The following is a 24,985-nucleotide window of genomic DNA, read 5'->3' as shown; positions in this document are numbered from 1 at the left end:
TGTCAATTTTCTGCTTTAGTCTGTTGTCGTTCATCCTTTACTCTGACGAATATCTCACGCACTGTGGTTTTTCTTAATTTTTCTTTAATCCGAATCGTGTTGTGTTATATGTATATATTTGCATCTTAAATGTATAAATCAAATATAATTTTTAATTGTTTCAAGTTGATTTAGGGTTGTTTTAGAGATATTTCAAAAGATGTTAGCAAGTTATTGTTATTGTTACTTTATCTCGCAAACATCTCGCATGTTCTTAAATTCAAATGTTTTATCTGAAATGAATTGATTTAGGGTGACTTTTAACATTTGAATTTCATTTCATGAATTTAAGAACCTGCGAGATGTTTGCGAGATGAACGACACCGGAGTAAAGATGTGAAGTAAAATTAAATAAGGGTATTTTTGTCATTTCACCCCAAATTTGTCTTAAATATCAACTTTTTTACAATCAATCCTAAAACTCTTTTTCTACCCCATTTTTGGTCTATTTTTGACAATTTTCCAAGGGTTTTGTGAAAGGAAGTTAGGCTTTTGTAGCACATTCATCCGGTGTTTGGCGTTTTTATTTCAAAAAGTTCCAAAAATATATTTAACGTCGTTTGAGGGATGAAAAAGAAGGGAAAGAAATTGGCCGATGAATTAATGGGAGAAAAAGGACTAGACTTAATTCTCCTTATTCCTTCTCTTTCATTTGCCATTGTCATCCTTCTATTTTTTTTCTTTCTTATTCTCTTTCCTCATTTATTTCTTTCATTTCTTCTTCTCACGACTGAACAAATTAACTCTTCTCTCTTCCTCTTCTCACAACCGAACGAATTAACCCTTCTCTCTTCCTCTTCTCGCAGCCGAACGAATTCCTCTCTTCTTCTTCTCACAGTCGAACGAATTAATCTCTTCTCTTCTTCATTCTCTGTCCATTTTCTTCGTCTTCTACATTCGACCTACCAATGGTTCTCTCTTCTTCTTCACACTTTCTCTCTCACTATTTTGTCCAAATCTATTTGCCCAAAAATCGATCTCTCTCTCAACCTACTTCTCCATATCTACGGTATTTTTACCCTATTTGGCACTCACTGGTTTTTCTACATCGTTCAACATCATTTTCTTTCACGGTATTTTGATCCACACCGATTTTCTAAACCTCACATTTTTTTTCTATTGTCTGTCGGCTCCGATGTCCACGTGGGTGTGGGTGTCGTTGACAGGCCACATTTAAAAATAAATGGCATATGATGCCTTATCTTTGGTCGGGCATTCGTTGACTAAGTGGCTGCTTGCATGGTTTGTTCTATGGACTTGTCGCTCGAACGTCATTCATTGTATTTTCCTTGTCGCTCGGTTAACCTTTGTGGCCGCGGCGACCTTCCCTCCACTGATGAGTGACAGATACTAACCAAGGGTTGTGGCTTTGGTGGTTCCGAGCAAAGTAGGACCGAGGTAATATTTCTTCCTTCTATTCATCTGCCAATGATGAGTTATTTTCTTGCATATCATATTATTTTGATTGAAACGATCATTCTACATGTTCTCTTTGATCTTCATTATTAGTGGTTTTATTTTGTTCCATGTTCGATCATGAAGTGTTCAGTAAACTCTCGGGACCTCTGACATTGTTCTAAGCTGGGTGGTTTCTTTCTAGGAAATAACATCGGCCATTTTTTTGACATTTCGGGACAGAACTAAAAAATCGAGTCTGGGACATCGCCGTTCGGCTTTTGTGAGCAAGAAACTTTAATATTACTCGAAATGAGGCCACCCAGCAGTTGGATGTGAACTCTCGGGACCTCTGACATTGTTCTAAGCTGTGTGGTTTCTTTATAGGCCACAACACCGGCCCTTTTTACGACTTTTCGGGATGGAACTAAAAAATTGAGTCTAGGGCATCGCCGTTCAACTTTTGTGGGCAAGAAACTTTAATATTACTCGGAATGGGGTCACCCAGCTGTTAGATGTGAACTCTCGGGACCTCTAACATTGTTCTAAGCTGGTCGATTTTTAACCATGTGAAAAAAGTCTCGAAAATTCACGAATAACTACTAGGTGGCCTCACTTTAAGTAATATTAAAGTTTTTTCCCATAAAAATTGCTCATAGATGCCCCATACTCAGTTTTTATTTTTCTCCCAATACTTTTCTTCGAATGGTTTAGTTGTGTTTCTTTGATTTTGTGGAAGCTATTTAGACCGATGATAGTCGGCGGATAAGTGTGGAAACCATCTATATTGTACACTGTATGACACAGAAAAAAAGCTCAGGGTCTAAGGGTCTGGTGGGGCTTGTTCGTGGTGCACAACGGTAGCGCCAAAAACAGTCCAAAAATGGGCAATGCCTTAGCCTACGAAAAATCGGCCGATTTTTAACCTTGTGAAAAAAGTCCCGAAAATTCACGTATAACTACTAGGTGGCCTCACTTTGAGTAAATTAAAGTTTTTTCCCACAAAAACTACTCGAATATGCCCCAGACTCAGTTTTTATTTTTCTCCCAATACTTTTCTTCGAATGGTTTTGTTGTGTTTCTTTGATTATGTGGAACCTATTTAGACCGATGATAGTCGACAGATAAGTGTGGAAACTCATCTATATTGCACACTGTATGACACAGAAAAAAAGCCCAGGGCCTAGGGGTCAGGTGGGGCTCTTTCGTGGTGCCAAACGGTAGCGCCAACAACGGTCCAAAACTGGCCAATGCCTTGGCCTACGAAAAATTGGCCGATTTTTAACCATGGGAAAAAAGTCTCGAAAATTCACGTATAACTACTAGGTGGCCTCACTTTGATTAATATAAAATTTTTTTTCCACAAAAACTGCTCGGAGATGCCCATACTCAGTTTTTATTTTTCTCCCAATACTTTTCTTCGAATGGTTTAGTTGTGTTTCTTTGATTCTGTAGAACCTATTTAGACCTCGTGCATTAATGTTCATAGGTTCACAAAGGTTCGCATGCACGAGTACTAAGTGGTTTTTGGCTTTAAAAACTTTTCCAATAAAAGATCATTCGGTCTTTTTCCCTTCAATAAATTCACATGGAGGTAAAGAGTTGTCTTCTAATTGATTTAGATGTACATATGTACACTATCTATCAATCTCTCAATCCTATTGAAATTAATGTGACCTAATGTTAAATGCTAAAGATAGGCTTTATAAGAAACTTTTTGCTTTTTTTGGTTGAGTTTTTGTAATTTTAAATATCTCGATATTTAAAATAGTTTTACACTTTTCTTAAAAAATATAAGTTAATCTCCAATTTTGCAAAGCAAACATCAACCTCCTTTTATAATGAACCTTCATTAACTAAGGAAAATATTGAATAATCAGTCTGAAGTAAAATCAAATATCTTTTTTATTTCTGAAAGCAATTATACATTATCCAATAATATGGTTCGTCCTCTGACCAAGAATAACTTAATCTCTCCCACTTCGATGACTTCTCCATATTCAACTCTTAGATTCATAAGCGTCAAGTTGTTGCAAAGAACTTATTACTATAGAAAAGAAACCTTATTTTATTAAATTCAAAGTTTATAACGAATAAATCTCTTATTCAATAACAATTTATTGAACAATACCTCAATAACAAATTTATTGAATAATCGAATAATTTAACATTTACAAATCACGAGTTTTAGAACATAAAACTCAACCTAACATATATGAATTTTATTTTTAAAAAGTTGAAAATAAAAAATCACAAGTAATTTAGGTAGTTCAACGTGCATAACGATTTAGTTCTTTATAGTCTAAAAATTGCAACAATTTAAGAGAACAACTTATCTACTAACCCGAAAGTGGGTAGGAGTGAATTCCATCTTGTACCCTATGTTCCCAGCTATCCACCCGATCTTACCCCTGAAATGGGAGGCTTATTGGACCAACACTGATGAGCTGCCCTCACCTATGCAGATCTAAGGATAATCTCGTGTGAACAGGAGTTCATAGTTAACTCAGGATTAAGATTAAGTTACCTAGGTCATCAACAATCGAGATTGTCAGTTTTAAACAGTAAACGGTGTCATAACGTAAAAAAGATTAATTCATGGTTCAGTCTTATGTAAACACTTTACATAGGATGCCCCCACTTTCATGTCTCTACATGAACGATTCAGGATCACCTCGTTTGTACTACAAAGTGGGCCGCATCCATAGTTTCTCTAAATAAGGCGTCCAACCTTTATTCATATACTATTGACTATTTAGGTTATATATACTCGAACTTGATCCACATTTATGTTTACACATAAAGTTCAAGTTTATTCAAAAAATAGCATTGGAACTTGATTTATTGGATTTAGGATTATAATATTTAATTTCTCAATAACAACTTTATTGAAACAGAATATGATTACAAACTACGAGTTTTAGGATAAAAAATTCCAACAGAAAGATGGTGAACTATGCCTCAGCGGGGCGAAGCCAGAGGAAACTCTGGTGTTGGCCCATAGCGATATTGACGTGCAAATTGTTCGTCTGACTTGGGTATAGGGGTGAAAGACTAATCGTTCGTCTGACTTGGTGGTAGGAGGGCGAGGCAGTCGCTGCAAAACCTTGGGCGTGAGCTCGGGCTGAGCGGCCATCGGTGCAGATCTTGGTGGTAGTAGCAAATATTCAAATGAGAACTTTGAAGGCCAAAGAGGGGAAAGGTTCCATGTGAACGGCACTTGCACATGGGTTAGTCAATCCTAAGAGGGGGGGAAACCCGTCTGATAGCGCGGCAGCGCAAACTTCGAAAGGGAATCGGGTTAAAATTCCTGAACCCAGACGTGGCGGCTAACGGCAACGTAAGGAATTCCGGAGACGTCGTCGGGGGCCTCGGGAAGAGTTATCTTTTCTGTTTAACAGCCTGCCCACCCTGAAAACGGCTCGACCGGAGGTAGGGTCCAGTGGCTGGAAGAGCACCGCACGTCCCGTGGTGTCCGGTGCGCCCCCGACGGCCCTTGAAAATCTGGAGGACCGAGTGCCTCTCATGCCCGATCGTACTCATAACCGCATCAGGTCTCCACACTTGACGCTTTTTACCTGTCAAGTATAATTGCACTTTACGCTTAAACTGTCAACTAAACCTCCCTTATTATTGACACTAGATTACTTGATACATTGAAAAGTGTCAAGTAAACAGATACTTGACTGTTTTTAAGCGTTAAGTATTGCCAGTTTTGTAGTAGTGTGACAAAAAGAACCATAAAATCGGTCTGTATTTTCTTATAGAGTATGCCTAATTTACAATTGAGCAGATGTTGATGGACGACATGATGAAGTGCAGTTGATTGAGGTACGGTACTATTCAAATGTGTTTTGTGAATGATTTTGTGGGCCACATATCTTGGGAAGTTTGTTGGGAATTTTGAGAATTGAGGGCAAGGAATGATTGATCGTTAGTGTTTTGCTTGGGAATATTTGAAAAAAAAATGTGATTTGTTTGGGGATGCGTGATTCAATCAAGGAGTGTTTTGGGTTTGAGAATAATTGTATTTGGAATATGAATTTTTTTACTTGACTAGGGACATTTAAGGCAATTTAAAAGCAATTTTTTTTCCATTTTTTTATTTATCTCAAGTAAACCTTCAAATTTGTTATATTTTTATTCACCCGCTAAATCAAAACTGTAATTTAACAAAAAAAAAAAAATCAATTATGTATAGGCGGTTATTTGATGGTTTTAATTAGTACATTTTAATAATTGTGGTGTCACACACACACACGAAACATTATTTAGTCATAATTACTATTTACTACATCTTGTACTTCTATGTTTATTAAAAAAAAAATAACAACCCATTTTTATAATTTGGGGGAACATTGAGAATGTGAAATTAATAAAAGCTCATTGATAAAAGTTTTAGTTAACTTCAAAATTAATGCAAACATGATCATAATACAAAACCAAAATGAGATATATACTTATTCTCTTCCAATTATCTCAACTATTCCTATTTCATGACTAACACGAGTTAATATTGCAATTATAATCAAACTATTATCGTATATAAAATTATTTGTAAATGCAACAAACAAAGTCTATCAGTTACGACAAACTTAATTTTATTGTTAGTAGCTATTAGTGATAGATCACCATATAAGTTTATTAACAATAGAAGTCTATCATACTGGCAGTCTTTCTTATACTTCTATTTTGTTTAAAATGTTGTTGTACACTTGATTACTATTCACCGGTTCGAGAATACTCCATGCAAGTAAGACTCTAATTATATTAATTAAAAAAATTTAATATTTCAATCGTTTTCACCTCTATGCTATTTGTTGAATTAAAGAACAAAGTTTATTAAATCAATTTGAGCATATATGATTGAGTGGATAAGATATTAAAGTTTAATTCTTTCACTTATGTGGTTGTTGAATAAAAAAAATGTTAGAGATAAAAATGGAAAATTAAATAGAAGAATCTAATTCTCAACTTTTTCTAAAGCACAATAAATTATTATCACACTTTTTAATATTTAATAAGTATTTATTTTCTCCTTAAATTGACGTTTCATTTTGGAGAAATAACCAAAGACTACTTTTAATTCTTAAAAAATGGAAAACACATTTGGTTGTATGTAAACAAATTCTTATTTATTATATATTAAATTTAAGGCCTTTCTAAAAAAACGAAATTTGACAAAAAAAAAAAAAAAATTAAAAATATCTCATAATATCTCTTTTTTGCATCATGCAAATTTGATAAATAGGACGATAATCTACTTTTAAATTTGCTATTTTTGCAATTTTGAAAATGTAAGTGACATGAGCTCTATTATCATAATTTTTTTTTGCTATTTTTACAAATTCAAAAAAAAAACTATTTATACTACTAAAAAACAGACTCTTTTGACGTTCTTTAACAGTCAAGAATTATTACTCTTGACGTTCTTGAAGTCAGCATTAAGAAAACTAAAATTCATGACAGTTAATAAACGCTAGAAATAATAATCATTGACATTTTATAAATGTCAAGTATATAAATGTTCATTACATGTATAAGCTGTCAAGTATATGTTAAATGTTAATGACATTTAAAAAACGTCAAAAATGTACTTGTTTATGAGATTTTTTAAAAAAAAGATAAAAAATATACTTGTTTATGACATTTAGAAAACGTCTGACCTTTTTTCTAGTAGTGTGTTACACTAACAAAATTCATTACACACTTAATTTTTTAGTGTAAATATTTTGTCAAATTTTTTACTTTTGACAATTTATCTTAAATTTAAGATATATAATTTTACTATAAATATCGCTTAGTTACATTTTGGAGTGATTAAATTAAAAAATAAGTTGTTTTGAAAAAAAGATTATGTGTTTGGCAACTACCTAAAATAAATTTTGAAAAAAATGAATTTATAAAATAATGTGGTTTAGGATAAACACATAAAACCAACTTTTAGAAAAATAAATTTTATGTGTTTAATGGTTAATCTGTTGAATTTGTATGAAACAATCTGACAAACAACACCATCCTCACCAACCAACCTTTCGACAACCATCTTTGTTAACTGCCATCGACCAACTTTCTTTCACCGTTATTTCGTAGTTGTTGCCTATCAACTTTTGTTGGTCATTTTTTTGTGACCGTTGTTGGCTTATTTTTGTCCATTATTTTATGGTAACCGTTATCGGTCAATCGTTTTTCTATGATTGTTATCGGTCAATCGTTTTTCTATGATTGTTATCGGTCAATTGTCAACAACCATTTTTTTGTGATTGTCAACGTTTTTGCTTTCAATGACCAACTGTTACCAACCTCTGATTAACCAATATTTTATAATGACTGATCCTAACCACCTCAAACAACCAACCTCTTGTCGAACTTCTATCAAAATCTCCACAGATAGATTCTATATATATATATATATATAATCTTTTACTCTATTACAAATCAAACAAGTTTTTACCTAAAAACACTTTTGAAAAAATTAAAAAGTTGCCAAACACACATGTTTTTCTTTGAATGAGTTTTTAGAAAAAATATTTAAATGAAGATATTTTTTATTTTTAAGTTATTCCAAATAGGCTCTCACATTATTGCTCTCAAAACACACAACTTTAACAAAGAAAAAAAGAAAAAAAAAACTATATCTCTCTAATTAGCCTTTTAACATCTTATTGATTTTAAAGAAGTGCATTATTAGCTGTGGAGCTTTGACATCTTATTGATCAATTATCGCAGAGAACTTGAATCTCCTTAAGAGAGTGAGATATATGTATCTCAACCTAACGGTTTATGTAACATATTTATTTCCTCAATAATATTAACTTCATTTTCCTCAGTTTAATTATTTGTAAATCTCCTCTATCATACCTCATCGCTAAATTCATATAATGTGCTTAAATTATTTGCAAAGAATAACAAGCATCCTATCTTCTTTTAAGAAAAAAGGTAATTTTAAAAAAGTTAATGAAATGACCAAATTGTACACATTGAAGCATTATTATTTAACAAAAGTGGTAGGGAAAAAGGGTTTCCCTCAAGAAGCAAACCCTAATTTTTTGAACAGTAATTACCAAAATGTGAACACACACAGTCCACTACACACCAAAAACTAAAGGCTAAAAAATTTCAAGACCTTTAGAGCAAACCCTAAACAGTTTTTCCTAAAAAAAAAGAACATTAAATAAAGTTGAAATGCCCAAATTGATTTCTATATTTTGAAATGTGTTCAACTTTACGGTTTTGTACTCCCAAATCTCAAATTTTAGCCCCTCCTATTTCTAACAAATATTAAATTTAGTTCATATCGTTTGTTTATTGTTAGTATTTTATTAGCATTATTAAAATTATTATTATTATTTAGCTAATTATATTTCAATTAAAAAATAACCCAGAATAAATTTAAGATTTATTGAAAACATATCTGATTTTAAATTTGTTGCTAACAAATTTCAGAGTATAATAAAAATTGTTTTCTAACAACAAAAAAAAAGACAAATTGCAAAAATCATCGGTTGTAATTATACTTCTAAATTTTCACTTTCAACTGTAAAATACTTGAGTTTTAAAAACTTACAAACCATTAAAATCAAAACCCCTCAAGCCTACAATAGCAGTAGAAATTAAACCTCTATGTTCGTTTTTTATTTTTGTTTTCTAAAATTAAGTTTATTTTCTTTCAAACATCTCATAATGATTTAAATTTTTTTTTTAGTTTTCAAAAGTTGATTTGGTTTTTGAAACTACCACCAAACTGCAATCTAAGAAAGAAGGTGAATTTGAGGTTGTAGACCTAAATAAATTTTAAAAAACAAAACGAATACCTAACAGACTTAAGCATGGTCTAATTTTAACTGAGTACACAGTTTAGGACTTGTTTTTTTACAATTGAAAATGGTTTTTGGAATGTACCCAAAAATGGATAAGCCATGAAAGTGTGAAAATGAAATTAAAACCAATTTACAAATACATACATATGAACATATATAAAGGGTTAGTAGAAATGACAGCAGTTTGTTTGGCATACAAAGAATTGAAGTTGTTGATTAGATTGATTGAGATTTTTCTGAGAGTTCAAAATTGGAGATTTCTTGTTTACAAGAATTAATGGAAGAGGAAATGGGAATAGACTTTTGATTTGATCACAATTGATATCAAAACTTTCAAAAAAAACTAACCATAGGTTTTTGACTGTGCAATGCTTCTTTCTTTCTGCTTTTTTTTTTTTTTTTAAAGATTATTACTCTTAAAAAGTCACTTAGAAATTGCTTTGTCCCCTCTGCTATTTTTGGTCATTTTCTTTTTTTCTTTTCCATCTTTAATTTCCCATTTCCCCTTTTTTCATTGTTTTCTTTTTAAAAAAGAAGGAAAAGAAAAACCCACATAAATTCCTAACTTTCTTGAGCCAAAAACCCCTTTTGATTTTTTGATTTGATGGTTAAGATTTTTTTCTTCTCACTTAACCCTAACTCCATTTTCTTACCTATCACAATACTCCGATGCTGTAAGCTTGACACCTGTCCTTTTAGGGCATCCACCCTAACTATTACCCTAAGACTATTTATTTATGAACAAATAACTTAACACTCTAATCTCAAACACCATTACACAAATTGTCCAATCAAATTGATTTAACAAGATACTTCGTATTTTATTTTATAAAATATTTTATTATTTGTTTGATATGGATAATGAAAAAGAGATGTTAAAGTATATATTACTCTTTATTTATTAGTTTTACATTAATGTTGTAGATGGGAGTTAAGAAATTGAAATTTCTTAGTTGATGACACACACAGTTAAATATATATATGTTAAGTTTCTTCTGCTACTAAACTAACATCTTAGTTTCTTAGAATGTTGTATATGATTAATTGTTCAAAATCTCTCTACCAAAATAAGCATAACTTAGGTGTATACAAATGTGTTAACCATCAATAAGTTTATAACTCATATCTCCTTGCTGGTATTGTACGTACGTGTAAAAAAAACATATCTCAGTACATCACATTTCATTCATTAACTTAAATCAAAATTTTCTATTATGTTGCAATAATCAAAGTGCAATTATTATATATATAAGCTAAGATGGCTAGGTATATCTCTTAAGAGTTGACATCAATGATCTTTTCTCCATCTCTAAATTTGTTAATTATCTCTTCAATATAGCTCAACTAATTCAATTATTATTATAATATCAACCAAAATGTGAAAAAAAATTTGTTAAAGATTCAAATCTATACCGAAATTTACATAATTAGGTATAACATAATAAACCCTTGGAAACATAATGAATAAGATAAAAACAAGGTTAAGAAATCATTTTACTTGAGTGGTTTGTTTAATTTTAATCCCCATATTTTAAAATATATATCCAATTTTAGTCTATCAATTTTCCAGTCCATTTTAAATTAATTAATTCTTATACTAGTTTTTGGTTGACTATATATTCCAAAAAAAAACACCTATCATCTGCTAACATTAATTTTTCCCATATTATATTTGATTACGTAAAATTTATTATTATTTATTAAATTTCATGGTCTAAATTAAGATTTATCCAAATTATTTAAACTAAAGTTAAGATTTCAAAGTATAAGAACTAAAATCTGTGGTATATTTAAGCACGTAGGCAAATTAAATTTAGATCGATAATAAATTTGAAAGGAAGGATTATATATACATATTTACACACTTGTTTACTTATTTGATGTGGAGGAAAAGTAAATAAAAAAGTGAGAGAGAATAATGGATGAAACCCAATGGTTAATAAGAAGCAACAAAAAAAAAAAAACTTAAAACTTAATTAATTCGAAAAAAAAAAAAGCTTATATATATAATAATAATTAATGTGAAAAAAAATTGGAGTTGAGTTGGGGTTGTCACAAACCCAAAAAAAAGGCCTATTTTTGTGTAAGAAATAGAAAGTTTATGAACATGAAAACCCAATATAGAATGGTCCTTTTATTTTAAAGAACCCATGTTTGTTGAATTTTTAATTAGAGCATTTGAAAAGAAGAAAAGAGAGAAAGAAAATGGGAAGAGGGAAAATAGAAATAAAAAGAATAGAGAACTCAAGCAATAGACAAGTTACATATTCAAAGAGAAGAAATGGTATCATCAAAAAAGCCAAAGAAATTACTGTTCTTTGCGATGCTCAAGTTTCTCTTGTCATTTTTGCTAGCTCTGGAAAAATGCATGAATATTGCAGCCCTTCTACACCGTAAGAAATTTTATTTTTCTCTCTTTTTTCTTATATAATTTTTTAAAATTTTGTTATTAATTAATCTGATTTCTTATCTTTTTTTTCTTTTTCTTTTTGGGAATGATAATTTTAGTTTGGTTGATATCTTGGATAAGTATCACAAGCAATCTGGGAAGAGGCTGTGGGATGCTAAGCATGAGGTTTTATTTATTTATTTTTGTTTATATTTTCTCTCGAATTTTCTCCCTCGTATGAAATTTTAGATCTAAGTTTCTTCTTCTTCTTCTTTGGATATGTGAGAAATGAAACCCTAAAAGAAAGTATATATATATATATATATATAACATGATAGATTTCTTTCCTTTTTTTTTTTTTTTTAATATATACTGTCTCTCTAATTTTCTCCCTCATGTGAAATTTTAGATCTACGCTTTTTTTTCTTGGATCTTGGTTTTTTATTATACATACATACATATATATATATATATATATATATAAGAAATATGGTGGGTTTTTTTAAAAAATAAATTTGTTGCCAAAAATATGTTAGAAAAGTTTGGGGTTTGAAATCCTATGAACTGATCTAGAAATGGGATACGAATGATTTTATAAAATAAAATAAAATAAAAAATTCTATTTTTTTTTTCTTTTAAGATTTATGTGTTGTGATGGTTTGTGAAAATTTAGCATGAAAAGGGAAAGTTGAAACTAAGAGAAATGTAACATCCATGAACAGATCTATTAACATAAATTATGCTTTCTTTCTTTCTTTCTTCCTTTTTTTTTTTCTTTTTGGAAGAATAATAAGATTATGTTTTGGTTTGTTTATGTGTTTTTCAGCTGGAAAAAAAAAGTCACTTGGCAGTTTCATACTTGTAGATCTATTGCCAATAGAAAGAAAATATTTTATTGTTTTAAAAAAAGAAAAATATGAACCCTAATTTGGTATTGACTATACTATCAAGGTAAGTTGAAGTTGGTTGAAGTTGGTGGTTCAAATTTTCACATTCTACAACTATCCTTGTCAATTTTTTTTGTCCATCTTTTAGCTTGAAGATGTTTTGTTCTTTTATGTACAATGACATACGGACTTTGAGATTTAAACTTTTGAGAAAATAACTAGAATGTGTAGATTAGTATCGATGAGTTGGCGTTGAATCAAGATAAGTAGTTTAACACTTCTAAATTAGTTTTTTTTTTAATAGTGTGTTTGGTTATTTGATATATTAATAATTTTACAGAATCTGAGCAATGAAATGGATAGAGTTAAGAAAGAGAATGACAACATGCAGATTGAGCTAAGGTATATATATTTGGATTCTTTTTTGAAAAAATTATAAAGAAAAATTCTTCTCTGGATATCATTAATTGGATATGTGTATATATATATATATATATATATATATATATATATATATATTCATGAAAAGAGAATAATGAGAAAATGAGAAAATAAAAACAGGCATTTGAGAGGAGAAGATATAACGTCTTTGAACTACAAGGAGTTAATGGCTCTCGAAGAAGCTCTTGAAAATGGCCTCACCGGTGTTCGTGAGAAGCAGGTTTTTCCTTTTTCCTTTTTCCTTTTTCTAAAATAATTATATGCAAAACTTCATCTATCAATAGTAACACAATTCTATTTGTGATATTCATACACACCACAAAAATCTACCGGTAATATAATATCTTTCATCAATAAAATCTGAAATTTTATTGTATTTTATAAATATATTTTGGAAGTAGGCGTGATTTACGTAATAATTTAACTCGATATATATATATATATATGTATATGATAAGATGAATATTAATTAAATTTTTGTTTGGTTTTGTGGTTGCAGTCGGAATTCATGAAAATGATGAGAACAAATGTACGTATATATATCTTTACTCTCTTTTTTTTCTCCATTCATCACATTGTATTTTCTTTTATCGCTTAGTTAATTCAAAGAGAATGTTAGAAAGAAAAAAAAAAGAGTAAGTTTTATTACCTAATAGAGTTTTTTAATTGGAATACCGTTGAACCTCTATCAGTATCTCATACACGACGTTTTGGTTATAAATTATTAGAATATAATTTTTTTTCTATATTTTTAGTTTTGTCATTTATCATTTTTTCTAAAAAGAAAAACTGGTTTCTTTCTTTTTTTTTTTTTACTAGAATTTGTAATTATCTAAGAAAAGAAAAGAAAATTGTGGTTTAAAGTGGCTCTAAAATCTGTTTACTTTTTTTTTAAAAAAAAGAAATTAGTTTAGATTGTTTTTAAAAATTTGCCAAAGATTTTAAAAGTATTATTGTGAGTACTTTGATCGTGAGAAAAATATCTAATGCATTGAAAGATTGTTTATTTTCGTTTTTTGATTTTCTGTTTCTGTTTTTCTAGAATCGTTTCTATAAATTTTGAAAATTACAGAATCTCTCTGTTTGTTTTTTTCTATCATAAACATTAATATAACTTAATTGTATCATTCATTATCAAAAATAATTTTTTATTTAAAATATGTATTTTTTAAAAAAGAAAATTCAACAAAGTAAGAAAGAATTAAAAAGATTAGTTTTTAGATGAATTAGTTGTGTTGGGCAATTAAATTAAACATTGTGTTTAGAATATACTAATGATATTGTAGTGAAATAAATAATGTTGTTGAGTTTTGGATATTTAATAATATAGGAAAGAATGATGGAAGAAGAGAACAAGCGCCTTAACTATGAGCTGGTAAAATCATTTTACACTCTTTCTTCATAATTCAACTTTTAGTTGTACATATAATATTTAACTATAACCAATAACAAGTCCACCTATTTACAATTATATAATAAATTTTTTTTATCTATAGGATAAATATTTATTATTTAACATAAAGTAGACATTTTTTTTTTTGAAGTATAATACTTTTCAAGATTTTCAAAAATATAATTAAAACATACTAAACAACAACTTATGAATATTTAAATTTAGTTTAAAGTATTATTTTGGTTATAAAAATATCTAAATTTTGTTAGAAGTTTTTTTAGGGAAGGCAACTTTTAATTTTAGCTCAAAGGTAAAATATAAGGTTTAAAATGTATCATTTTGCATTGAAACTTTGAACATCTTATTACTAATTATTTATTTTATCTCATTTTTCATTCCATTAAAAAAGTTTGCACCATGTTTGCATTTCATTTAACTTTTTAATACGTATTAGTCATAAAACAGATTTTTTAGTACAATAGGAAAAGAGAAATTTAAACACGTACCTCTTTGTTAACATATTTAGAAGTCGATTTAGTTATGTTTGTTTTAAGTAAAACGTTTAAGTATTTAAATCAATTATATATACATTACATGCAGTACCAAAAGGAGATGGTTGCAATGGGAGATAGTGTGAGAGAAATGGATATTGGATATAATCAAAGAATGAGAGATTTCAATTCTCAAATGCCTTTTGCTTTCAGAGTTCAGCCTATTCAGCCAAATCTACAAGAAAGGGAATAATTAATCATATTTTATATCTATTTCTCTCTTTATGTTTATGCTATTGGGAGTCTTAAAACTTTTTTTAATATAATCTCTAGACTTTTAAATTATGTGTACAAACTTTGGGTTATGTGTGTTATGTTATTATGTACTGTTATGATGAGAACTTCAATCACTGTTAAGCTAATGTTATGTAGTTTTAATATATACTATATTTTGTGTGATGTGAACGAAATATGTGTTTGTCAATGTTTTATACTATCATGATTGGTTTTGAAGATGACTAAAGTGATTTCTAATTCATTCAAAATCGATTTAAAACATTTTAAGGTAAAAGTTTATAAGTTGAGACATAAATTGATGCTCTGCAGTTGTACTCGAAAAATAAAAATGTAATAGCACACTGACTTATTATTAAATACCATTTGGGAAATCCAAAATCAAGATTCAACCTCCAATCCTCTGTCCAATAAGAAATAAAAATGAGAATCACAATACAACACACATTTTATGAAACAAAACAAAAAAAGGGAGGTAAAAAAATGGCAACAAATAGATAGATACACTTACCCTTTCACCCCAATAGCTTCTCCCTCATGTACAAAAATACAAATAAACTTTTATGACTATAATTATTTTTCCATCAATATCTTCTCAGCAAGGTTCTGATATGAACAAAGCACCAAGTTTTCAGAAGTGTTTTATGCTTTCTCCATCCCTTGAAATACTTTCCAATTACCTTCTTGTAGCTTGGCCTCTGCTGCACCAATATCCAATACTCTGAAATGTTTGGTCTGCTGCCTATATACTCATCTGCCAGCTTCAACAGCTCGAGTCGAGCCAGCACTGGAATGAATACGGCATCAGCCATGGTGAACTCTTCCCCTGCTATGTAAGAAGTCTCGCTTAGTTTCAATTCGATTTCATCGAGAAGTGCAACTAGATGATCAGTGCTTTGTTTGACAACAGATTTGTTTTTCAATTTGTCTTCAGTCTCGTATGCTTCTCTGAGCTTACGATGGTAAGCAGCAGCCATTTCGGGAGTTTCTGCCATCCGAGAGATCACCACTCGCCTTATAAATCTGGTGACAGTAAGACGGTACTTTTCAGGGATATGGGCAAGAGTGAAATATTTTGGATTCCATTCTTGTATCTTATGCATCCATTCAACAACTTCCCTGCTACTTGGCATTATCTCGTCGGTCCCTGAGGAGACAACTGCAATTCTCTCTATATACCTGAACAGATTTGTGACATCCATATATTAGCCGGTTCTTGACTACATCGGCCACTGAGGAGGTGTTTAGCAGCAGCTAGTTTTACAGTTTTATTTTTCTGATAACATGTGAGGTGAGAGAATCGAATCTCTAACCTCAAGGTTGATAGTACAAGTTTTATGATAGTTTTACTATGTTTATTTTGACAATAGTTTTACAGTTATTTGGATAATGGTTTTTAGAAATTGACAAAAAACTATTGTACAATGTCTTCAATTGTTAATTCTTTGGTGATATCTTCAATTGTTCTGAAAAAAAAAAACAGACCACTAGAAGAACCTAATGAAGTGAGTTAACCTAAGAAACAAAACTACAACAAGTAATTCATATTATTTCCACTTACTTTTATTTATACAACCACAACCTTTCGAGTCAACCTAATGAAGTTAGTTATTCCAGCTAATCTCATGAAGCATATGGAAATTGCATGAAAAAGGTAAGATTTAAGAACAAAGGACTAAGAAGGAACACATACTGAATTATCTCAATTGTGTCGAAAATAATGTGGGAACCATTTTGAAATACGGGAAGTTTAGCACTTGGGTTGATCTTGAAGAATGAGGAGTCCATGTTCTTGGCCGTGATGGGATTGACATGATACGACGTGTAATCAATGCTCTGCTCTTCCAAGGCAAGTCTCACCTTCTGGCTATCCAAAGAGTAAGGATGATGATATAACTGCATTGCTTAGTTACTAACATCAGCTTTATTTGTGAAATTTCAAGACAGTACTTGAATAATGCCTCTTGGTTTATGGCTTAGCAAATCACACCGAATCCACAGGAAAAGGTTAAGCTAAAACCCTACAATGACAGTAAGAGAATATAATCATCATCAACCACGATTTTCAAAAAGAAAAATCGATTTGCCAAAAAAGAAAAACAATGAAAATCAGATGAGGAATTCATGGAGTCATGGATCAATGAAGTTCCAATCCACAGACACAAAAGGAAACTGATACACTAAGAAGCAAAAAGAAACCAAAGCCTGATATCAATTTTTAGAATCGGGATGTCAATTTTTGAAAAATATTCAACACCAGAACTCTTCAATAAGAAAAACATATTACTCTTTCAGTTTTAATTGTACAATGGGAACAGAAACAACTATTTCATGGTGACACCCAAAACCTGTAGAAGGTCAAGTCCCAGTAATAATATAATCCTATTTACTGTGGTAAATTAAGTATGAAAACTCAAATCAAGTAGTTCATTAAAAAATAGTTATAGTTGTATGGAGCTCCATCCACTAAGTGTAATCTACAACTATAGGATTATATAACACAAATACAGAAAGCCCCGAAAAGGTATTAAGAAAATATCCATTATATTATTAACTGAAAGTACCAAAGGTTGGCAAAATTTTCTTCAAGTATGTTAATTGTTAACAACAAAATTTAAAGCAATGACGAGTATGTGGGGAAAAAAGTTAAATAAAAGCTTTCTGCTAAATCGACAATAAACCCAAAGGCTTAAGCTGATAAGTTACTATACATTAGATTATATCAACACTTGTACTCTTCACTCCCTTGCAGAAAATTTTGTAAAAGAACCCTGCAAGTGGAAATCAATATTAATTTGGGACTTGGAGGTAGTGACATTGCAGGTGGAACATAAAATCTCCTAGTCTATATCATGCTAAATCACCAATCACCTTTGGTAAAGAATTAATGACTCAAAGAGTGTTAGGCAACGGTCACAATCATAAGAATCACATATTTGCATTTTACTTTTCCCAAAGGTCAATACCTCATTGTACAAGCTTCAATTCCACAGCATTTAAAGCCATTACAGAAAGTTGCATCGATTCATAGGGAATTGGACTCAAACATTCTACTCAATTTTCAACAATTACACAAGAAAATTCTCATTATGTAGTGTGAGAGAAGAGGAGAGAGAGAGGCAAAAGTCACAATTAAGTTCCAAAAAAAAAATTAAAGAACAACAACAAAAAAGGAATTTCAGAACACCCCAAAATCAGGCAAATCAAGACCCAGATAAGAACTTCTCAATACTCAGATTCCAACAGTTATTCAAACAACAATCATAAAAACTATGAATTAAGGAGAAAAGAAAAAAAACCCACAAACAAAATCAACAAATTCAAATAGAAACACCAAAACAAAATGCGAACAATTTACACATACCCTCAAGCCAGAGACCCAGATAACATCCAGCTGAAGGAACAAACTACAGAGAAGAAAAGGCAAAAAAGAACAAATAAAAAAATCAATAAATATACATAAATAAAGCTTTTCAGATTCGTGGGTTGCACGTGAAGAAGAAGAAGAAGAAGAAGAAGAAGAAGAAAAAGGAAAATAGAAGCTGTTCTACACCACAATCGAGGCAGAAAGAGCTTAAAACCCACAGTTAAAGGGTGAACGAGGATAAAAAAGAGAAACGAAAAGGGAAAGAAAAAAGAAAAAAGACAAATAATTACCATTGAAGACCTCGAATTCGCAACTGGGTTACTGTTTTGCAGTCGGATAAAGCACATGAAAAGGGTAGAGAGGAATCGATGGGGTCTTTTTGAAGCGCAAAAGTGAGAAATTTTTGTTGGAAAGGCCGTTCTCTCGTTATGGAGTGGATACTCAATTGTTCATATCATAAGCTTAGTGACAGCGAAGTATTAATTTGTTTAAAATAATAATGAAGCTTCAATTTTTCAATGATAACTAATTGCAAAAGGAATATTTTTAAAAAATTAATTGCAAAAATAATATTTTAAAAAAATTAATTGCAAAAGCATTGTGAATATTTTTTTTGTTTATGGAGTTGTTTTGACATTGTACTTGGAGGTTGAGAAATGAACCAAAAGAGGTTAATAGCCATTTAAAAAAAAAATATATATATATATATAAAAGCAAATAGGTAAATTGATAGGACTTAACTATTAGGACCTTTTCCAAAAAAAGAAAACCTGTTAGCAATGATTTAAGTTTTAGTGCACATAGTTGAGAATAAATTATTAAAATTAAACGAAAAGAATACACTTTTAAATAGTTTTTTCTTTGTGAGATTTTTATTTTCAAAATTTTAAAAATAATCATACGATATCTAATATTTGAAAAGTAAATTTATAGAGAAGAGAATGGTGTTCATAAAAAAAGTTATACTTCAAATGTCTAATCATTTAAAATAATAATAATAATAAACTACTTAAAGGACCTTCTAAACATAATTTTACAAACCAAGGGAATAAAATATATATTTTAAAAACTTAAAGGACTAAACACATATTTTAAAAATATGGGGATTAAAAGGTAATTAAAATAAAATCAAAGTGATTATTTTAAAAGGTTTTGAAAGAAAAACTAAAAAATTACAAAAGTTCATAGATTCAAAAATAGAACTTTGAAAATTCAAACTAGAATGCAACATTTCTTTTACCGAATTAGCACAAGGGAATAAGTTTAAATAAGAATATTCAATCAGCAAAACAATTTTTCATTTATTTATTGAAATAATAATAAATAAAAAGAAGGTGTCCATTCATGCTCTAAGATAACGTTAATCATTAACAGAATGTTTTACCCAAACAAAAGAATTAAAATTATTCCTATAAGTACAATTCGTCAACTAATACAATATGTAAGATAGAGGCACAACTGGTCCAGGAGTGGAATAAAACAGTCCTAACTTGTAATCCAACTCTCCATAATAATAATTTGTAAGCCATAATTGTTGAATCTAAAATGTACCTCCAAACCCACTTTTTGGTGACTAGAAATTTGGTGGTCTTGGGGTGAGAATCGGTTAGTCGGACTTGGTTTTTCGACCTAATTGTCATCAAACTAACTATTGGTTAGTTAGTAAATATTCAAATCAACTTTGATCATGAAAAAGTACAAATCGACGGTTCGTCGATGGATCCGTCGATTTAAGCTTTTGAAACTTAAAAAAAAAAAAATGATAAAATCGAAACTGTATTAACATGGTAAGATATGTAGGGATATTAGAGTTGCATGGCATCCAATGTTTATTCACCTATAGAAAGGATCAAAACCATTCGATTTCAGCGTACAAACATGAAACACTACAAGTAAACACTAATATCCCTGCATAACATGCACATTTATTTTAAGTTCTCTAACCAATTTTTTTCATTTCTATGAGTGGGAACCCGAGGTTGCCCTTTGTCATTTCCATAATAATTTTCTTTTCCACGTTCTAACTTTCAATAGTTTCTTTAAACCACAAATGGGATGGACAGTTTATGCACCATAGAAACAAAACAAATCTACCACTTGCAACTTACAATATCTTATTGCCTATTTCACCTCAACAAAAGCATAGGAAAGGGCTGAAAAAGGAAATACACTTGAATCTAATTGATATAATAACATTGCTCTATTATATTTGGACCTCTGAGATAGTTTATTATTCAGCAAAAATATGTTAACAATACAAGGAACAGGCAGAATAATGAATCATGTAATCCCATTGGAAAATTACAACATTGGTAACTTTTAAGAGATGAAGGTTTTTATAATCAAAACCTCACTTATGTTGAGGCCACCCTTTTGAAAAAGTTGAAATGTGAACTTTACATCAAAAATCCCATCAGAAGTTCGGTCTAATCTACAGACTTGGGCGATGAAGCAGACCCTGAGAAAATGTGTCCTATTTGATAGGCAAACTTGTTAGTCAATGAATCTTTGTGAATAAGTGGCTCAGAGGACCTGGTTGAATGCGGTAGCAATACCGTAGTCGTTTGTCGTTCCCTATGCGACGCCCAAGTAACCAAATAAAGACCGGCAATTATGAGAGATCCCCCTAAAATACTGTTAACAAAACAAACATAATAACATCAAATTTATGAAGTAAATGTATAATATGTAATTAAAATCGAGGCAAACCTTCCAAGATAAATAGGGCTTCCTATGAAAACTCTTGATAGCAGAGCAGATGCTGCAGGTTGAAGTGGATTGTACAGAGCGACCAATGCAGGTCCCAATATTTTATTGCACCATGTCAAGAGTCCATAATTGATAGCAGATGCAAAAACTCCCTGTGAAAAGAAAATTGATTCTCATAACCTTTTTTTCCGATATCAACGGTGTAGCAAAAGTGTCGAGTCACTCTTCTTGTTAAAACTTTCAAGTACTTAAATATCGGTACCTAATTACACGGAAATCTGTATTGCAAATACTTAAAACGGTTTCAGCCCATTTGACTTCGTTTTTCAAGTTTTCAACTCTAGTGAACAAAAGCACAAGTCAGGTGTAAAGAGGAAAATCAAACACCAAACCTAAAATTAAATCCCAATCTCATGAGCAGATGAGCTCGCATGAAACAAAACTTCTCTCTTCTTGCATAGTTCATGCCTTATGGAGATAGATCATAGGAATATAATGCAGTTTCTCTTTTTAAGTGTGAAGGTGAAAACCACAAGCATATTGATATCATCATTCAGAAAATATCTGATGGGAGAGGAAAGGAGATTCTCGAAATTTTCAAAGGAATTGAATTCTGTAAAGCTTTACACAAGCAACAAATGTTTTGAAGTAAATACTCAAGAAAGGGTGTGGTATGAAAGCTTACACCATAAAGAACAGCAAAAAACTCTGATTGTGTCAAGTTCCAGTCTGTTGATTCGTTGGTCATAAAGAAAGATGTGATGACCATCAATATAACACCAAATAAATACGAATATGCCGTGACCGACAAATTAGCAGGATACTTCTTTAAAACCCGTGCCTGTACAATAAAAAATTTAAACATTGCTGACCATAAAATGAAGAATAAAATTGTTTAGGAATATGATAAAATCCAAAAATAATAAAGATAAATGATAATGTTATTACAATATAAACCAAGTGTTTGAGATTACTTGGACTTTCCCCATCTTGAGATCTCTCTCAACCCCTAAATCGCTCACCAAAATACTGTCTACCTTCCTCATTCCAATAACCTCAATTTCTAACCAAAATTCTATGACAAAATCCCTTGACTAATTACTAATATACATATAGGCTTAAAATATTCTGATAGAGTTCCACGGCGTCAACATCAATCTCTATATTCATTTAATAGTTTCTAAATTTATATCAACGATAGCACTGAATTCCAATTGCTATTACCTGCTATAACATATTAAAAATTAACTAGAAGAAAAACCAAATGAGAAGATAGTTGAACGACGTTCTCGGTTGCCACTGAACATATGTTTCCAAAAAAAAAAACATTTTCCTGGCAAAATAACATTTTAATCTCTCATCTTTTATTATTTCCCTGTACTGCTTCAATATACCTTTGCTCGAGAACCCATTACTGACACACTGACACTGCATTTCGTTATTAATTGATTCCTTCTGTTGCAGTTCGGTAAAATAAGATCTACCTGGGATCCATATCTCCTTTTACCCCTATATTCTACTTCCAAAAATCCATGTCAAACACTTTTGCAAAAACCAAACAACAAAAGAACCTGGACATTTTTCATCAAGTGCTAATTTAAATTAGGAAAAAATGCTGTAGCCATTATCAGAAAATGTACTGTCAGTGAAGTACCTGGATAGCCAAGAAAGCAGCCATGCACATACAGTTTCCTATCAAGCATAAAACCCCAACATGAAAATGGTCCAATCCATACTCCAGAAAGTTAGACATTAACCATCCAGCAGGCTCTGGCTGGCCCCTTGCACTTATCTCATTATGTGACATGAGATCAGATTCAGTGTTTCCAATCAAAGCTGGACCTCGGAATAAAACCATCACTATCGCACCAGAGACACAAACAAGTGTGCCTCCAACCTTTGCCTGTCCTTCCAGTTTGAGTAAGTTAACAGACTCTGTGCTGCATAAATAAGTCAAGATCTAATATAAAATAAGGAACATATATCTATCTAACTTCAAAAGGCACTAACTAAAATATTCAGTAAAATGACGAAATTGAACAATAGTAGACCAAACTAACCCCATCATAACAGCAAAAAGGAATGTAAAAACTGGAATGGCAGGCTGTATGGCAGCAGCATAAGTTGGGTTAGTGTAGCCAAGTCCAACAAGAAAGAGAAGCTGGTTACCAAAAATCCTAACCACAAGAAGATAGGTGTAGTAAATAGAATGTTTATCCAGATCAATAAAAACTTATTTCCCATTTATCAATAGTAATTAGTACGATGAACAACAGTACAGAACAAAATCAGAATATGACAAACAGTATATAACCTCACCCAGTTAAACCAAGAACGAAGAACGATATGAGAAGGTCCCGAGTCATGGGCAAACGAATCCTCCTGTAGATGGAAAGGGAAGAGAGAGAAAAAAACATGGGATGTTAAAATGTCCATACCCCGATGATAAGAGACAAACATTAATAGAATATGAGTGATTGTACAATATGAGAAACACAGTTGGTTGGAATTTTATAAAACAAATGTGAAGACGAGGATTTGAACTCCGACTTAAATGAATGTGTAGACGTCTTAGTTGTGGAGGTATAATTGATTAAAGTCTTCAAATACATGCTTTTAGGAAGCGATCCATGATTGCGAAATACCCATACATCAAACATTGCAACATTCAATATTAAACAGTAATCGAATTTGTCATCCACCCATACATAAACCATAAAGATCCGAATCTATGGCAATTCTACAAGTTCTAAAGATTCGTATTAATCACTTTGTTTATGTCAGACAGAAGATAACGAAATTGATTCCAACTCAAAAGTCAACGTGAAATTGAAGAATAAAACCGATCATAGCCTGAAGCAATTTAAAAGAAGCCCTAAATACAACCAGAAGCAGTCTTTAGCAATCCGTACGAAATCAAGAAAAGTCGAAAGTAAGAAAGACCTACGTATTCAAACTTGCACGATCCATAAATTTCATCTTCCATCGAATGCAGAAAGTAGCAGAAGGAATAAATGATAACATTCAACATACAAACAAACAGGAATGATCCTAAGAATCAAATGACGCCATAAAAACGCTATACAAAAACTACAAAGAAGCAGAAGCGAAACGAACTATAAAGGATGAAAACGACGATCAGACAAGCCCACAAAAACACAAACAACTAATTTCAAGAAATGGGGAGAGATGATAACTATACTTCTCCCGAACATAAGCGACAGGGGCAAGAATCGCGAGAGCCAACAAGTCACGGAACAAACAAAAGACGAGCTGGTTCATCCCAACATTGAGGGCAACTTTGGTTATAACATGGTAACCTCCATTAATTAATTGCACCAAAGCCATAGCCGCATGCGCCCTCGAGACATCTCCACCGCCGATCATCAAACCGGCGCCGTTAACACTAACTCCTCCGACCGCTGCCGCCATCCCTCTCGCCGTGGGGCGTCGACGACAGGATCAAATTCCGATCCAGTTCCTTATAAAGAGAGATTGAATGGAGCGATGAAATGGAGAGAAAATGAGAAGACGACGATGGCGTTCAGTTGACTGTCATGTTTGGTCGATGGTGTTTGGCTGTGCATCAAATCTGAAGAATTTCATCTCTTGGAGTTTACGGTAAATTAATTCCCGTAATTAATGTGATTATTTTCGTTAATTACTATTTATATATACTTTTTGTTATTTACGTTCTTAGAATTCTAACGATTTTGTTTAAGTTATATTCTTAGACTTCCAAAATTCAAAATTAAACTTT

At 31.2% G+C, this 24,985-nt stretch overlaps 3 protein-coding genes and 1 long non-coding RNA gene across 14 annotated transcripts; 2 read left to right on the top strand and 2 right to left on the bottom strand.

Annotated features, from left to right (window-relative positions):
- Nucleotides 1–661: 661 nt before the first annotated feature.
- Nucleotides 662–5,539, top strand: LOC116403256. 2 transcript variants are annotated; one of them, XR_004215923.1, is made up of 2 exons: nucleotides 662–1,437; nucleotides 5,228–5,539. It is a non-coding gene; the product is annotated as an uncharacterized LOC116403256 (long non-coding RNA). The 2 variants fall into 2 exon arrangements; XR_004215922.1 differs by lacking the exon at nucleotides 5,228–5,539 and adding an exon at nucleotides 1,640–2,359.
- A 5,875-nt stretch (nucleotides 5,540–11,414) lies between these two features.
- On the top strand, nucleotides 11,415–15,325 carry CUM26 (floral homeotic protein PMADS 2). Of its 2 annotated transcripts, NM_001305722.1 has the most exons (7): nucleotides 11,455–11,647; nucleotides 11,763–11,829; nucleotides 12,871–12,932; nucleotides 13,092–13,191; nucleotides 13,471–13,500; nucleotides 14,302–14,346; nucleotides 14,965–15,295. In NM_001305722.1, exons 1-7 carry the CDS (start codon nucleotides 11,460–11,462, stop codon nucleotides 15,106–15,108), a joined length of 636 nt encoding a protein of 211 aa, NP_001292651.1. In that variant the 5' UTR covers nucleotides 11,455–11,459; the 3' UTR covers nucleotides 15,109–15,295. The 2 variants fall into 2 exon arrangements, with proteins under 2 accessions (XP_011653776.1, NP_001292651.1); XM_011655474.2 differs by lacking the exon at nucleotides 14,302–14,346 and having other exon boundaries at nucleotides 11,415–11,647; nucleotides 14,965–15,325.
- Nucleotides 15,326–15,461: 136 nt separating this feature from the next.
- On the bottom strand, nucleotides 15,462–18,988 carry LOC101222476 (glutathione S-transferase TCHQD). 7 transcript variants are annotated; one of them, XR_004216143.1, is made up of 5 exons: nucleotides 18,807–18,988; nucleotides 18,514–18,556; nucleotides 16,843–17,170; nucleotides 15,661–16,328; nucleotides 15,462–15,552 (listed from the first exon to the last, which is right to left on the bottom strand). XR_004216143.1 is itself a non-coding variant. In XM_011655472.2 (5 exons), exons 4-5 carry the CDS (start codon nucleotides 17,049–17,051, stop codon nucleotides 15,734–15,736), a joined length of 804 nt encoding a protein of 267 aa, XP_011653774.1. In that variant the 5' UTR covers nucleotides 17,052–17,170; nucleotides 17,861–17,920; nucleotides 18,514–18,556; nucleotides 18,807–18,971; the 3' UTR covers nucleotides 15,471–15,733. The 7 variants fall into 7 exon arrangements, 6 of the variants coding, with proteins under 6 accessions (XP_011653774.1, XP_004142639.1, XP_031740307.1 ...); XM_011655472.2 differs by adding an exon at nucleotides 17,861–17,920 and having other exon boundaries at nucleotides 15,471–16,328; nucleotides 18,807–18,971; XM_004142591.3 differs by having other exon boundaries at nucleotides 15,471–16,328.
- A 1,699-nt stretch (nucleotides 18,989–20,687) lies between these two features.
- Nucleotides 20,688–24,824, bottom strand: LOC101222886 (WAT1-related protein At4g19185). Of its 3 annotated transcripts, XM_031884656.1 has the most exons (8): nucleotides 24,428–24,824; nucleotides 23,545–23,607; nucleotides 23,286–23,402; nucleotides 22,880–23,165; nucleotides 21,911–22,066; nucleotides 21,226–21,377; nucleotides 21,072–21,150; nucleotides 20,688–20,989 (listed from the first exon to the last, which is right to left on the bottom strand). In XM_031884656.1, exons 1-8 carry the CDS (start codon nucleotides 24,655–24,657, stop codon nucleotides 20,948–20,950), a joined length of 1,125 nt encoding a protein of 374 aa, XP_031740516.1. In that variant the 5' UTR covers nucleotides 24,658–24,824; the 3' UTR covers nucleotides 20,688–20,947. The 3 variants fall into 3 exon arrangements, with proteins under 3 accessions (XP_031740516.1, XP_031740517.1, XP_004142641.1); XM_031884657.1 differs by having other exon boundaries at nucleotides 20,688–21,150; nucleotides 24,423–24,821; XM_004142593.3 differs by having other exon boundaries at nucleotides 20,688–21,150; nucleotides 24,428–24,821.
- Nucleotides 24,825–24,985: the final 161 nt, after the last annotated feature.

This window comes from Cucumis sativus, chromosome 4 (genome assembly GCF_000004075.3).
Source record: "Cucumis sativus cultivar 9930 chromosome 4, Cucumber_9930_V3, whole genome shotgun sequence".
In the NCBI taxonomy this organism is placed as follows: domain Eukaryota; kingdom Viridiplantae; phylum Streptophyta; class Magnoliopsida; order Cucurbitales; family Cucurbitaceae; genus Cucumis; species Cucumis sativus.
Note: the sequence above shows the minus strand (reverse complement) of the source record. Positions and strands in the feature narration are given on the sequence as shown.